Source organism: Furipterus horrens, unplaced genomic scaffold (genome assembly GCF_987537825.1).
Source record: "Furipterus horrens unplaced genomic scaffold, mFurHor1.1.pri manual_scaffold_4, whole genome shotgun sequence".
Lineage (NCBI taxonomy): Eukaryota > Metazoa > Chordata > Mammalia > Chiroptera > Furipteridae > Furipterus > Furipterus horrens.
This window is the reverse complement of record NW_028327174.1, coordinates 37243942-37258618: the sequence shown is the minus strand read 5'-3', so window position 1 is coordinate 37258618 and position 14677 is coordinate 37243942. Positions and strand designations below refer to the sequence as shown.

General features: G+C 38.5%; 1 protein-coding gene across 1 annotated transcript; it reads left to right on the top strand.

Annotated features, from left to right (window-relative positions):
* The first annotated feature begins 4248 nt into the window (after positions 1-4248).
* On the top strand, positions 4249-13489 carry MANSC4 (MANSC domain containing 4). The gene is made up of 3 exons (XM_090275498.1): positions 4249-4774; positions 9322-9456; positions 12769-13489. The coding sequence occupies exons 1-3, from the start codon at positions 4546-4548 to the stop codon at positions 13434-13436; spliced, it is 1032 nt and encodes a 343-aa protein (XP_090131624.1). The 5' UTR covers positions 4249-4545; the 3' UTR covers positions 13437-13489.
* The last annotated feature ends 1188 nt before the right edge of the window (positions 13490-14677 follow it).

Below are 14677 nucleotides of genomic sequence, written 5' to 3'. Positions count from 1 at the left end.
GAAGGAAATAAAAATGAATTTATGACTTGCCTCTTTCAATTTCTTAGATTCCAGGAAAAACTCCTAGCCTTTCACCTTGTTTCACCTGGACTCTACCATTACTGGTGAAAATTCATTCACTTATGGACCTCTCACACTTGTTCTCAATGACAGTGCAGTTGAGACATTCTAAGGTCCTTTGGGATGAGTGACCATGAATTTCGCGACCTCTTTGGGGAGATAAAGCCAGGTCCAGTGTTGGGCAGTTAGCTGGGGAACTTGTGCTGAGAGAGGTGCCCCCTGATTCAAAGACACTTGGACCTGGGATTTATTTGTGCCTCCATCGGTGACAATGCCAGACTCAGTGGGTCAGACGAGAAGAACAGGCTCTTAGTCTCTCCTCGGTCCCTTTAGAATCTTTCCCCAATGGATGCTTTTGTTTCCCAGCTGTCATAGATATGCCTCAGACTGGTATTTTCTTGCCTTTTAAAGTCAAAAAAAAAAAAAAAATCACAGTCAAAGAATGATGTGCTTTAGAAAAGCAATTCACACACAGTAATATTATCAGAGCAAGATCAACTCTGACAGAGAATCTGGGGTGTTAGTTTGACAATGTTGGGCACTGATCCTGTAAGCTTTTTGGCTCTGGCATGATAACATCATTAGAATTGAAAGCATCTTAAAAGATCAAGTCATTTTAAAAACACACAGTAAGCTTTCTGTTATACCAGAAGGGCAATATAAATTCCTTTATTTACAATAGACCTAAAATATTTCTATCTAAGCTTCTTGAAAACATTGCTTATGTATACCTGGAAGCATAATTTTATAGATGTTACTGACTGATCATTGAAATGATAAAGACTGGCCTTACTATGATTAACTTCCAGCACTTAACATAATGATCTGTTTTACAGAAGAATAAAATAACAGTCAAACACAGAGTTAAGCTATTTCTTTAAGATGTTATGGAAAATAGGTTGGTTGGAGCATCAACCTGCACACCAAAAGATTGGGAGTTTGATTCCCAGTCAGGACACATACCTAGGTTGCTGGTTCAATGCCCAACAGGGTGTGTATGGGAGGCAACCAATTGATGTTTCTCTTTCTCTCCCTCTCTCTCTCTCTCTCTGTGTCTCCCTTTCTCTCTCTCTCAAATAAACAAATCTTTTAAATTATAAAAAGAATTATGGAAAATATACCTTTTTTCCTAGAATGGAAAAAAAATCTAAGTACAAGGTGTTTATCTTAATGTTGCTTTTAATAATAAAAAATTGGAAAACAATGTATAATAATAATAGCTAACATTTACTGAATGTTATAATGTTCATTATATGCCATGCACTGCTAGGCTTTACGTGGACTACAATACTGTTTCTATATACAGCCGAGGAAGCTCAGGTGCACAGTACATTTTCATACATAAGGAGAATGAAATACCTAGAGCTATTATAACTTTTGATGTAGAGACATCTTTTTTTGGAGACACTATTTAAAAAAAAAAAAACAAAAAACACGTTCTAGAACAGTATAAATCCATTTATGTAAAGTGGTGTATATATATCTGTTTTTCACAGATGTCTAGAAGGATATTTATCAAAATGTTAAGATTATAAGATCTTGAATAGTTTTTGTTTCTTTTTGTACTTTTCTATATAGTTTGGATCTTGTAAATAAATGTCATCAATTTAATAAAAAAAAACATTTTAAGAAAATTGACATTTAAATTTCTTAGGCTCTATTTCTTTAAAATAATTTACATCAATTTTATCAAGTGATGAAATTAAAATGTTAAGTAAAAATACAGTTAGCGTCTTTAAAATAAGGACAAAAATTGACTTTTTCAAATGTCTTTTGCATTTAGTGAACCTATGCTATTATTTTACTACCACTTAAAAATAATCTTTATTTTTTTTAGTCCCTCCAATATTCCTAAAATAACTTTTGTTTTTTAACAAGCAAAACCAAATTTTCTTTTTATTAAAGCCTATGAGGCAATTTAAATGAGTTAAAAGTAGCACGGTTCTTTAAATGGCTCTATTTAAATAAGGTTGAACATCTACATGAAGTTAAAACTTCATTTATTTCAGTCACCTAAGTCAGTGTTCTGTCGAACATCTTAGGAAATCACCTGGGGCATCTACTTATGAAAATAAAAAAACCTGCTTCCCATAACAGAGCTACTGAATCAGGCTCTTGGGAAAGATGAATGGCTTTTAAGGTAGAAATCTAGTTTTTGAACCCCTCTTAAAAGTGCCCAATGGGAAATAAATACAATATTATCACTGCATAGCCAATAGTACAATGATTCTGGGCATTTGATGTAATTTGTACAGAAGCTGTTTGGCCTTTTGTGCAGAGTCGTGGCTGCAATTTCATCTCCCGTGGACAAGTTCTGAGACTACATGTTTCTGGGCCCTGTATCTCAGCCAGCGGTGGATTCCTCCCACTGCCCTGCAGTCCTTGCTCTCTCTCTCCTCTTCAAAACACTTGGCTTTAAGAAGTTACTGGATTCCAGACTCAATGTTTATTCAATTATCAAATTGTTTTTAAAAACTTAAAGCATGCTTTTACATTGGAATTTGTAGGTCTTTAAAATGCAACTTTGACCTTCACTTGAACATCATTTGATAGCGAAAGGATGAAACAATTGTGGATTGTTCCACTATCCCTTCAGGTAACGTGAGAACTTCAAGGAATTATATATCACACAAAAGAAACTACATTTAATGTGACTTGAAAGATGTGAAGGTTAGAAGGTTAGGAAGTAGACTTTCCAGTTTATGTCCTCAGGCCATGAACTAATCAAAAGAGCTATGCAACCTCATAGAAAAACGAAGTAATTTTTTGTTCATCTGTCCCTTGCTTTGCCATTAGGATCCTTGTCTTCTCTCTCCTCTCAGAACAGAGGGAACAGTCAGATTGTTAGCAGGTAAGCAGTTGAAATTTGCTTTTTATGAGTTCCTTAAAATAAAATATTTATCATTTTTTAGTGTATTTTATTTGGCTTATGCAAGGTTAGGAGTTAGTACATGATATAATTGTTGCTTGGAAGAAAGTGAATGCTTTGTTTTTAAAGTTATTCAGTCTTTTGAATATTTCCTCTATTATAAATTATTAATATTTGTTTCTAAAAATCAAAAGATATGTGATAATTAGGCTATTAGAAAACAGGCAGAGAGATGAAAGTTCAAAGAATGTTAACAGTTTTGTGTCAAGTCCATGAATGAACCATTGTGCAAAAAAGTAGAAAAGAAATACAGATCACAGGATAGAAAAAGTTTATTTAAATTAAAAAAAAAAAAAGTAGTACGGTACTTTATGCCTGAAGCTGATTACCACTAACTAATGTTTGTATAAAATGGATACAAAAAAAAGCAACAGTTTTATGCTTTGAATTAATGTCATCTTGGATCTCCTGAGACTTAAAACATACAATCTTTATGAAAGTAAGAGGCCATTTTTACTGCCTCTAATATATTTTCAAATGTTTGACACTGCAGTTGGATTAATTTTATTAATACTTAGAAATTTAAAAACATTTCATCAGTTTCCTAATGCACATTTCTTAGCAACTCCTCCTCCTTCAATCCGAGATACTATGTCTTTGGGATGGGCTTTCCCAAGACGGCTACTTTATAACTTCCAAACATGAACATCAGAAAACAGATTAGACAACCCCCAATTTGAACTTCTTCACAATTTTCAGTGTGAATTACACTCTTTATTCTTGATTGAACAATATACACCTTAATGGGTGTTGTAGTCCATCGGCATTATGAGGCTGTTCTTTTTGCTGAATCTTCATAGCCTTCTTTTAAGAAAGCTTTTGGCTGGCCTTGGCAAAAAATGCCTGGGCCTGATAAGTAAACAGGATCCATATTCAATTTTTTCAAAATCACAACAAAATTAAAATGTTTAATGTTTATTTTTTTCCATTTTTATTTACTTTCAAGATTTTTTCTTTTTAGTAAAAACAAAAATTTCAAGCTAGTGCACAAACTGGTTTGCTAGTGAACCTGAATACTAGCATTTAAATTCGAGGGGAAAAAAAGAGAGATAATTGAAAAAAATCTGTAGTCACAAGTTCCTTACAAAACAATGTCTTGTTTCTGGTGAAATGGATCCTTCTCTTATCTGAGGTCAAGTGACTAACTATTGTTTTCCTCAGAAAGACTCTGGGCTAGGATTTCCACTTGTCTTTATATTTACTTAGTAAAAGGTGTTTGTGACAATTCACTTTCAGAGAAAGAAGAAAAGAAGAGGAGAGAATCCACGTCTTTAAGAGGCTAAGGGACAAGGTATTGAAATGGCCTGGAGAGTGTACAGAATTAATGCCAGCAAGTCAAATGTTCACCTGGGGCTCAACTGGGAAGAAACAAAAGAAAAATCAAAATGCAGTCAAAGAATGGCCTCATTTTTCTAGACAGTGACCCTCTAGAAGAGTTCCACAGAAGCTGTCCCTTAGCAACCACCCTGACGTCCAGAAACTGTCCTAAACCGTGATGTTCAGCTCCAGCTTCTGCCTGGAAATCAGATTTATTGCCGAATCTTCTAACTGGGGAGATGCACGTGGCAGTGGTGGCAGCAGGCGTGATACTGCTCCTAAGCATGGGGTGGACTTCGGACTCTCTCTGCTCACCCACTGTCTTCTATAGAGACTGCTGGATCCGTCGTTTCCCGGGTCTTCTCATCGACCTGGAGGAATCTCAGAAGATGGGTGCTCAGTTCTTGAGATACTATACTGAAAGCACTGGCCAGAAGTGCAGTAGGAGCTGCTGCCTTAGGAAGGATGGTAAGTCTTAATGATATGTCTGAGCAAAAATAAGAGGAAACTTCCCAAATGAAGACCTAACTAAGGAGTCCTAGGCAGAGAGAGGGTTTAGTAAACAGTTGAACACAACTAGGGAAGATAGATGCCCTGAGCTGAGGGAGAGGAGGAGAGAGCGAGGGACACTGGACTGATTGCAGTTTGGGACCGGGTAGGCTAAGTTTACAAATCTAGTAATGTCCCAGAATGCTGTGGAACATTCAGGTAACAGAGAATCCTCTCTTCTTCCCTAAAGTGCTAAATGAAACTCTTTCTTCAAGTGTCAAGTAACAATATTCCTCTAGCCCAAAATATAGCATATTTAATTTCAAACATATTATAATTTTCTTTTCAAAGTTCTTTTGGTGATACTGGTATTATTTCAAAATTTGTAAATGTGCTTGCTTGTGTTGAGCAAATGGGGAATGTACTGAACAGGAATTTAGATTGTGATTCTTATTTTGAAATAAATAGGGAGATTTATTTCAAAGAGAAAAAAAAAAGAGGAAGGGGAGAGAGAGAGATTAATTTTCAAAATATCCTAATAGATATGTTCTGTTTGAAATCCAGAATTAGGGTTTAATATCATCCAAAAAAACATGACCAAAACCTGTACTTGGGAAAATAGTTCATTGTTACAGAATTTCAAGTTACAATTGTCTAAGACTTCTTTCACTTACTTTTCATTCTTCCAAGATTTTAAAGTTACTTAGAAAGAAACAACAAAGCAACACAACAATTTAAAATAATTCTCTTGGTTTATTCTGACATCAATTGCCAATGTCTCCTATCCAATTACGAGTGCAAGATTTCTGGGATGCAAAATGGAGCTACTTGGAGAGTCTAAACTGTCAAAACTTAAAAAATAAATAAACTGTCAAAAGACTACAGTGAGAGAAGCTGTCACAGGCTAAGTCCTCAGAAGTTAATCCGGCACACAAGAGAGTAATTAATTTATTAAAGGAAACTCTTTTGGAAAAGGTAGCCAAGCCAGATTTTCACCTTAGAGCTGCTTCTAATTCTGGAAACCTTCACTGAGGGGCAGTGGGGGAGGGGCGGTCCCAGCTCAGCCTTTTCTCAGGGCATCAGTTTACCTCTCCACACCAGGGAAGCTGTGGCTGCTGGACTTCCAGGGTACTATAAGCATCCAGTCGCGTTCCATGAGTTTAGAGCCTTTGTAGCTTCAAGTTGTGACTTTCTCCAGAAGAAAGGGCACACGCACACATCCCAGTTTTTAGCCAGGAGAACTTAAAAATGCCACAATCCTGCACTACCTAACCTGCTCAGAGGAGACTCCGAAATGTAAGCAAAGAGGAATGTAAAACACTTTTAAAAACTATTCCCTACAGCATCAACTTTCTGATCAGAAATTTAATGTCTAAATTTGAATATCTTTTATTCCTTTCCCTTAAACTTTCCGGCACAGCCTCAGGGAATGTGTTTGTGATCTATAATGTATCAGCAATGTATTATTGACCTTTGTCCTATTATTTATCCTACTAGAAAAGCGTTCAGAAACATGGGGTGTCCCACAAGTAATGGGGGAGAGGTAGCTCCCTACAGTTAACCTTATGCAGGAGGAGTGCAGATTCAGTGACAGCAATCCCACCTCAGCTTTAGGCATCTCTCAGGTCTGGTAATAATACACAATCACTCTGTAATCTTCTTTTATTAAAGAAGTTGATACCTTCTGGCTAATGGATATTTCCTACCACTTGGTTTCTACTACACTGCAGCAGGGAAACAAATGTTGCACATTAAGGTGGATAGACTGAAGATTTGCATTTAACAAGTATGACTTAAGGTTTTCCAGAAATAACACGATGTATTTTAAGGAGCAAACTTACTTAGAAAAAAGGGAGGAGGACTTCCGGCCAAGATGGAGGCGTAGACAGACATGCTGCATATCCCTCCACAACTAAAGGAATACAACTACCTCAAAACAAGAAACAACCGGAAGTTCCAGAAAATCAAACTGCATGGAAGTCCAGCAAGCAAAGATACAAAGAAGAAATACTCATCCAGACAGGTAGGAGGGGTGGAGCCAGGGCGGAGGGGACGCAGTGTGGTGGCGGTACAGCAGCAGGCCGGCGGAGAGTGCAGTTACACATTTTAAAAAGTCAGGAGGGACACCTGGGGAGTGTTCCCAGCTCCTCACTGGACCTCGCAGCTCACTGTCCCAGCACCAGAGAAAATCAAGCCTCATTGCTTCTGACTGTGCAGACCAGTGGGGGCTGGGGTGGAAGCAGAAACTGCTGGTCTCAGCTGAGTCTGCTTGTTAAAAGGGCCCCCATGGTCCTAGAGCATCCACAGACCCACCCACTCTAGGAACCAGGGCAGCAGCTAGAGGGATGCCAGTCCAGTATGGAAGTGGGAAGATGTGCCTGGAAAAGGGGCGAGTGCTGGCCAGGCAGCATTGTTCGCTCTCGGACCCCTCCCCCACATACGGTGCCACAACGTGGTTAAATTGATGAAACAGGTTGCCCTGTACTGACGAATCCCTAAAGCTCCGCCTCTTACAATGTAACAGGAGTGACAGCTGTACCTGGGACGCGGAGACAAACAAACACAGGGGCCTGTCAGAATGAGGAGACAGAGAAGTATGGCCCAAAAGGGGAAAAGGATCAAGGTTCCAGTGAGAGAACTAAGTGACAAGGAGACAGCCAACCTAACAGACACAGAATTCAAAACACTGGTGATAAAGATGCTCGCAACTTGACAGATATGCTTGAGTATGGCAAACGCATAAGAGAAGAAGTGAAGGCTATGCTAAGTGAAATGAAGGAAAATTCACACAAAACCAATGGTAAAGGGAAGGAAACCAGAGTTCAAATCAATGATTTGGAACATAAGGATGAAAAAAACAGTCAACCAGTGCAGGATGAGGAAGCAAGAATTGAAAAAAATGAGGAAAACTTCGCAAATTTTGCGAAGAAGATGGACATACGGGTCTGGGAAGCACAGAGGGTCCCGGGCGAGCTGGACCCAGAGGGGACCACACCAGGACACATCATGACTGAGATGCCAAAGGTGAAAGATAAAGACAGAGTCCTGAAGGCAGCAAGACAGTGGCAGAGTTGCCTACAGGGGGGTGCCTATAGGACTATCAGCTGATTTCTCAGAGAACATTTTGCAGGAAGGAAGGGACTGGCAAGCAGTATTCAATGTGATGAAAAGCAACCTACAACCAAGACTACTCTATCCAGCAAAGCTATCATTTGGAATGGAAGGGCAGATTAAATGCTTCCCACACAAAGTAAAGCTAAAGGAGTTCATCATCACCAAGCCATTATTATATGAAATGTCAAAGGGACATACTTAAGAAAAAGAAGATCAAAACTATGAGCACTAAAATTACAACAAACTCACAACTATCAACAACTGAATCTAAAAAAATAAAAACAAAATCCAACTAAGCAAACCAGAATAGGAACAGAATCACAGGTATGGTGATCATTTGGAGGGTTATCAGCTGGGATGGGGGAGAAATGGGGAAATGGTGCAGGGACTAAGAAGCATAATCAGTTGGTACTAAATAGACAGGGGGAAGTTAAGAATAATATAGGAAAGGGTGAAGCCAAAGAACTTATATGCATGACCCATGGACTTGAACTAACGGGGGTGGGATTGCTGGAGGGAAGAGGGGTACTGGGTAGAGGGGAGCAAAGGGGAAAAAAATTGGGACAACTGTAACAACATAATCAATAAAATATACTTAAAAAAAAAAAAGAAAAAAGGGAGATAGGATGAGCAAGTAATGCACTCTTACCCAATAAAATCCAAATGCTAGCATCCTCATCTGTCTACTCCTCTCCTCCTTGATGGACACCAATTAGGCTGTTCGTTGGATGTTGTTTTGCAACATGGGGCCAGAGCACACCTGCAGTCAGGGCCAAGGCCAGCTGCCTTTCCACCCTCTGGCCTCTCCCAGTAATGTAGTCACTACTGTTTGCTTTTTTAAAGATTTTATTTATTTACTTTCAGAGAAAGGGAGGGAGAAAGAGAGGGAGAGAAACATCAGTGTAGGAGAGATACATAGATTGGTTGCCTCTTATATACCCCCAACCCAGACACAAGCCCTGACTGGGAAGAACCAGTGACCTTTCAGTTCACAGGCTGGTGCTCAGTCCACTGAGCCACACCAGCCGGAGCTGTAGTCATTACTGTTTTTGCCCTTTCTGTTATTCCCTCTTCTATTACAATATTTGTCCTTTTATTTTCCTATTTCTTTCTCTGGTGAACTCCACTACTTCAGCATTCTGAGAAGGCACTGCACCTAGAAATCTGATATGTGTGTGTGTGTACATATATACATGCATATATTTGTATACATATATGTATATCTGATATATATGTATGTATTTTCTTTTAAAAGGGCGTTACTGTTGTTCATAGCATGTTCTGTAAAAGGTCTGACTATAGCCCTGCAATGCTCTGTTAATCTAGTGTTTGTGCAAGAAATGTGTTATTAGAGCTCAAACTGATAGAAATCAGGACCATCTGCAGGGGTACTTTGCTTGTTTCCCTTTCAGTTGCCTGTAACCTGGCTGTCTTCTACCATGATCCTATGCATGACAACGTCAATTGCCTCCACATCCACTGCCCAACATTGGAGAGCTGCATATTAGAGCCTGGAGTCAGTGCCATTTTATACAACATAACAGACGGTAATGATTTATGCACTTTGTTTGTCTTGAAGAATGTTGGTAATATTCTAGTAGAGGCATAACCTGGAAACTGGCCAGCAATAGTCATGTATGAATCCCTAAATCATTAGTTTTCAATGAATTCTCTTGTGGTAGAAAAGTTTTGAGCATCCAGGATAGGAAACTAAAAGGAAATTTCCTTTAGTTTGACATGTTCAGCAATGATACATTCAGCAATGATTAGTTTATTCCAGATGATAGCAAATCAAGTGACTGAACAAGATGTTAAGCATTGTATTTCAGAAGTGCCCTCGGCAAGAGCCAAAGGAGGCATTTCTACAGCAGCGGCTAAGGATACCACTAAGAAATAATAATAATAAAAAGCTAAATGGCAGTCTGGGTGTTCATTGACACTACATCACCGCTTACATGTATTAGTATATCATTGGTCCCAAGGTAACCAGTATATTTTATTTTAGAAAACAAAAAACTTAAGTGTCCTTTGCCCAGATAATGTAATAACCTCAGCATGCAAATTAGGAAACATTAAGAAATAGGTTTTTATCATCAAAATAAAACAGAGATAATTTTTCAATTAATACTTATTGAATAGCTAATGCTCCAGGCTGTGCTAAACATTGCAGAAGATTACCGCACATGTCTGCCTTCAAGTCCTTTATAATCTAGTTGATGTGACAAGTCTTACAATTAGTGTAAGACATAATTAAATACAAGAATGTGTGATTCTGCTTCAAGTACAAAGGCTCAAAAGAAGGGGAGACAAAAGATTCAGAGGCTTTAGAGAAAAGGCAAGACAAGTTCTCTATCACACCACAGGAAGGCAAAAAAAAAAAAAAAACCAGCCTGGCTATAATAAGGGTGCATTTGAGGCTGCACTGAAAATATAGGTAAGTTAGGGTAGGCCAGGTAACAAGACTGCTGTGGGCAGAGTAGAGTTAGAAACCAACAAGAGTATTTAATGATAAAATGTCATCATTAAAGTGATGTGTCTGATTCCCTTAGCCTAGGAATATTATATGCAGGATGCAGGTTAGAAAATGTAGTCAAGGAGGCATTTTCTGGATAAGATTATGGGAGTCTGCAATGAAGAGGAGGGATGGTTATGGGCATACTGGGGAGGAATTGGATAGCACTGGTTACTTTTTGGATATAGGAAGAGAGGAATCAAGTCACTCTGCAGAACACATTCCACCATGGGTGCTGATAGAACAGTGATGCCACTGAGTAGAACAAAGAGACAAAATGATCGTGGCTTTGGGAATGCTCAGTGATTGCACGAGGTGTCCACCTCCAAGAGCAGACAGGAGAAATGAGATCAGAGTTCAAGAAAGAGGGAAAAAAACTGGCATGTGTCATCACTGTAGTGGTGACAGCTGATGAGAATAGTCTCCTTGGAGGGAGCGGGTATGAGATGAATGGAAAATACAGCAGAAGACCAAGAACTAAAGATTGTGGAAATGGCACAACCAGTTGGGACCAAGAAGAGAACTAGCCAAAAAAAGTGGGGGTAGGGGATGAGAAGCAGGCACCTGGGATCCTGAGAGTCATGAAAGAAGAATTTAAAAAAAAAAAAAAAAAAAAAAGGTGGCCAGCAGTATCGAGGACAAGAGGGAGCAAAAGTGATGAGACACAAAGAATCAGGAAGTGAGGAAACTACTGATCACCTCTGAGGCATAATTTTGACAGAATAGTTAGGATGGACACAAGATGACAGAAGGCAAAAAGCAAAGCCAGAAAGGAAAGGATGGAAATGGATGTTGGTATGTTTGGGGAGGGAAGGAGAGAGAGAGAGAGAGAGAGAGAGAGAGAGAGAGAGAGAGAGACAAAGACAGAGAGAGACAGACAGAGAGAGAGAGAGAGAGAGAGAGAGAGAGAGAGAGAGAGAGAGAGAGACGGAGAAAGAATATGAATGAATCACTATCGGGGATAACTGGGAAGCTGCAGAGAGGGTTTTTTTCCCCTTGAAAGTCAAAGCATTTCCTCATGTCTGAAGTCAGAGGAAAAGGAGTTAGTTTTCAAGAAGAGAGAAAATAAAAGGCAAGAAGGACCCTCAGGCACAGGAAAGGGATGAGATTCAGGGCTTTGCTCATGATTTTGAATACAGTTACACTGCTCAGACCCTATTTTGTTTATTTTAAAATGCCATAGATACCTCAATGGTTCCTGTTTCTGTAGCTCTTGCACTACCACTCACTACTGCCCAAAAGCCCTGGCACACAGGAAGTAGTCTCCATGATGTAGCTGAATCTGCTCATAACAGGAACCCGAGACTTCTCCAAACTGTACTTCATGACCCTCTCTTTTATTATTCTCTTTAATTATTAACTTTATTGGGGTGACATTGGTTGATTGGATCACATAGGCTTTGAGTATACTTTTCTATGATATAAGATTTGTGTATTGACTGTGTGCCCACCACCCAAAGTCAATCATCTTCTGTCACCATGTATTAGGCCCCCTCCGCCCACCTCTGGCAACTAACACATTGCTGTCAGTGTCCACATATGAGTAAAATCATATGGTTCTTAGCTTTTTCTGACTGACTTTTTTCACTTAGCATAATATTCTCAAGGTCCACCCATGTTGTTGCAAATGGCAGTATTTTGTCTTATAACTGAGTAGTACTCCATAGCACAGTATTCCCTCACTTATCGCAGGTATTATGTTCTAGACCCCCCCCCCCACTGTCCCCTGCGATAGGTGAAAATCCGCAAAGTAGGAACCTTACATTTATTTTAGTATTTATATATATTTTAAGGCTTTATAAACCCTTCCCACACACTATAAACCATTCCCATTCCTGTATTAACCTTTTCCACTCCCTTATTAACCTTTTCCACACTTTTATAAACACTTAAGTTCTTAAACATATTCTACACTCTTTAACCTACATTAACTTTAACAACATATGTATACAGTACCGCAAAATCCTGTGATATAGCGAAAAATCCGCGATAAATAATTAAATATATTTTTAAAAATCCCGCAACACAGTGAGGCCGCAATAAGTGAACCGCGATATAGAGAGGGACTACTGTATATATGAACCATATCTTCTTTATGCAATCCTCTAGCGAAGGGCGCTCTAGTTGTCTCCATGGCTTGGCCACCATGAACAGTGCTCCAATGAACATAGGGATGCATATGTTTTTGCAAATACATTTTTTTCAAGTTTTTTGGGTAGATACCCAGGAGAGGAACTGCTGAGTCATAAGGTAACGCTATTCTTAATTTTCTGAGGAACTGCCAGACTGTTTTCCATAATGGCTGTACTAGTCGAATGAAATGAACAATGCTTTATTTATCTTTCAGGTATAGATCCAGATTTGCTGGTTTTTGGACAGCCACCTCCTACATATCTAAATACTCATTCCAATAGATGGGAAACACTAAGAAATCTAAAAGCTATGAATTTAGATAAACAACACACCACCATGATAAACCAAATGCTACCATCAACAGAGGCTCCATCATCAACCACACATCAAGATTTGGCTGCAAACACAAGCCATACCAGTTATTCCAAGGAGTTAACCACAGATTCTTGGGCAAGATTCAGTTCCCTGAATGATTCCATTGCCACAAAGTTAAATAAGGTGTCACGCAGTGCTGACTTCAACAATCCAGATAACAAGACTGTTTCTGCTTTCTTTGCGCCCATAGACACAAGACCTTCTCATATGTCCACTCCATCCCAACTCAACAGCAACAAGCAATTGCTGAACAAAACCAAAGGGTACAACAGCAGAAACCACACACCTGAGAATGACAACAAAACACCTACTGGGGCATCTGTGACTTCCACAATGTGGCTGGTACCTGTGGCAGTTTGTACCTCTGTCATCTTTCTTTGCTGTTGTATAGTCATCCTGGCATCTGGATACTGTCGAAAGCAGCAGGGTCAGTATGAACCAGGACAGAGAAGGTCAGGATCCAGGCAAATTAAAAAAAAAAGTAACATTATGAAGGAGAACTCTTAATAGTAACAGTTATAAAATAGTGTAAGCTTTCAAGAGTATCATTTTTAGTTTTCTGCAACACAAGGGCAGTTTGGTTAAAAAATAATTGCATAGGATGCCCACTCCTACCAATCTCTAAAAAAGGCTAATGCTTGATAAACATAACTGCTTTTTGATTGTTCTCATTTTTTTTTTTTTTTTTTGGAATAGTGTACCCTTTTGCCAAAGTTCCAAAATCCTGACCTCTGTATTTATTGAGCCCCGTATGAGACACAGCTCTACATGCTGTACATGGACAATTCTGTACTATTATTAACCATTATACTACTATTATCACATTATACAAATGAGGAACTGAGGAGAAGAGAGACTTAGTATCTTGCCTAAAGTCACACAACCAGTGAGTGAAGCCAGGACTTAACAGGCAATCTGTTCAAAACTCCATTGCCAAAATCACTGTTAGACTAAAAGCCTCAATTTTCTTAATAAGCATGGGAAAAAGATAAAGGGAGAAAAATACTGTAGCATCTTATTTGTCTCCCATCAAGGTCAAATGATTGTTACAAAGTAATAAAATCTTAGTGGTTTGAGCAAAAGAACACTATAAATTATTAGTTAACCCATGAGCAAATGTTTCAATTTTTAGTTTTCTATGTTTCTTTGATTAATCCTTCTCAATCCTAAACCATCTTTATTTTCTAAAGATGACAATAATTGCGGCACAGAGATCTTTGAGTTTTACAATGACTTCCGTTGAATAAAGCTTGGGAGTTTTCGTTTACATCTCTTATTTGTATACACTATTTATCCAGGTGCAAATATTAGCACTAGGTATTTCAATTCTCTCCACCTCTTATACCAGATTTACCTAAATCTTAGACTCATAAGAAAATTGTAACTTAAGTCTCTAATGATCTTAAAACTGTAGGCCCTTAATCTCATCCCTGAAACTTTTTAATGTGAGAACAGACATTAAGACAGGCATAAGCATAAAGAATATAGAAGAGAAAATCTCATTATAAGATTAATAAAATAGTACTGTTCCCTCCAAATATTAACCATAAGTAAACCTGAGTTAAAATTTTTAATCAGTTTGCCTTAACTCACTATTTATAATAAGATGTCATAAATTTGTTCAATTTCCTTCCTAGTAAATTATGAAAAAAAGCCCCTATTTGGGGGATGGAAGGAGGGGAGAAATCAAGATTTAAAGTATCCTAAAATTATATTTAAGTAAATAATTCAGGAAGCTGCCTTTAAAA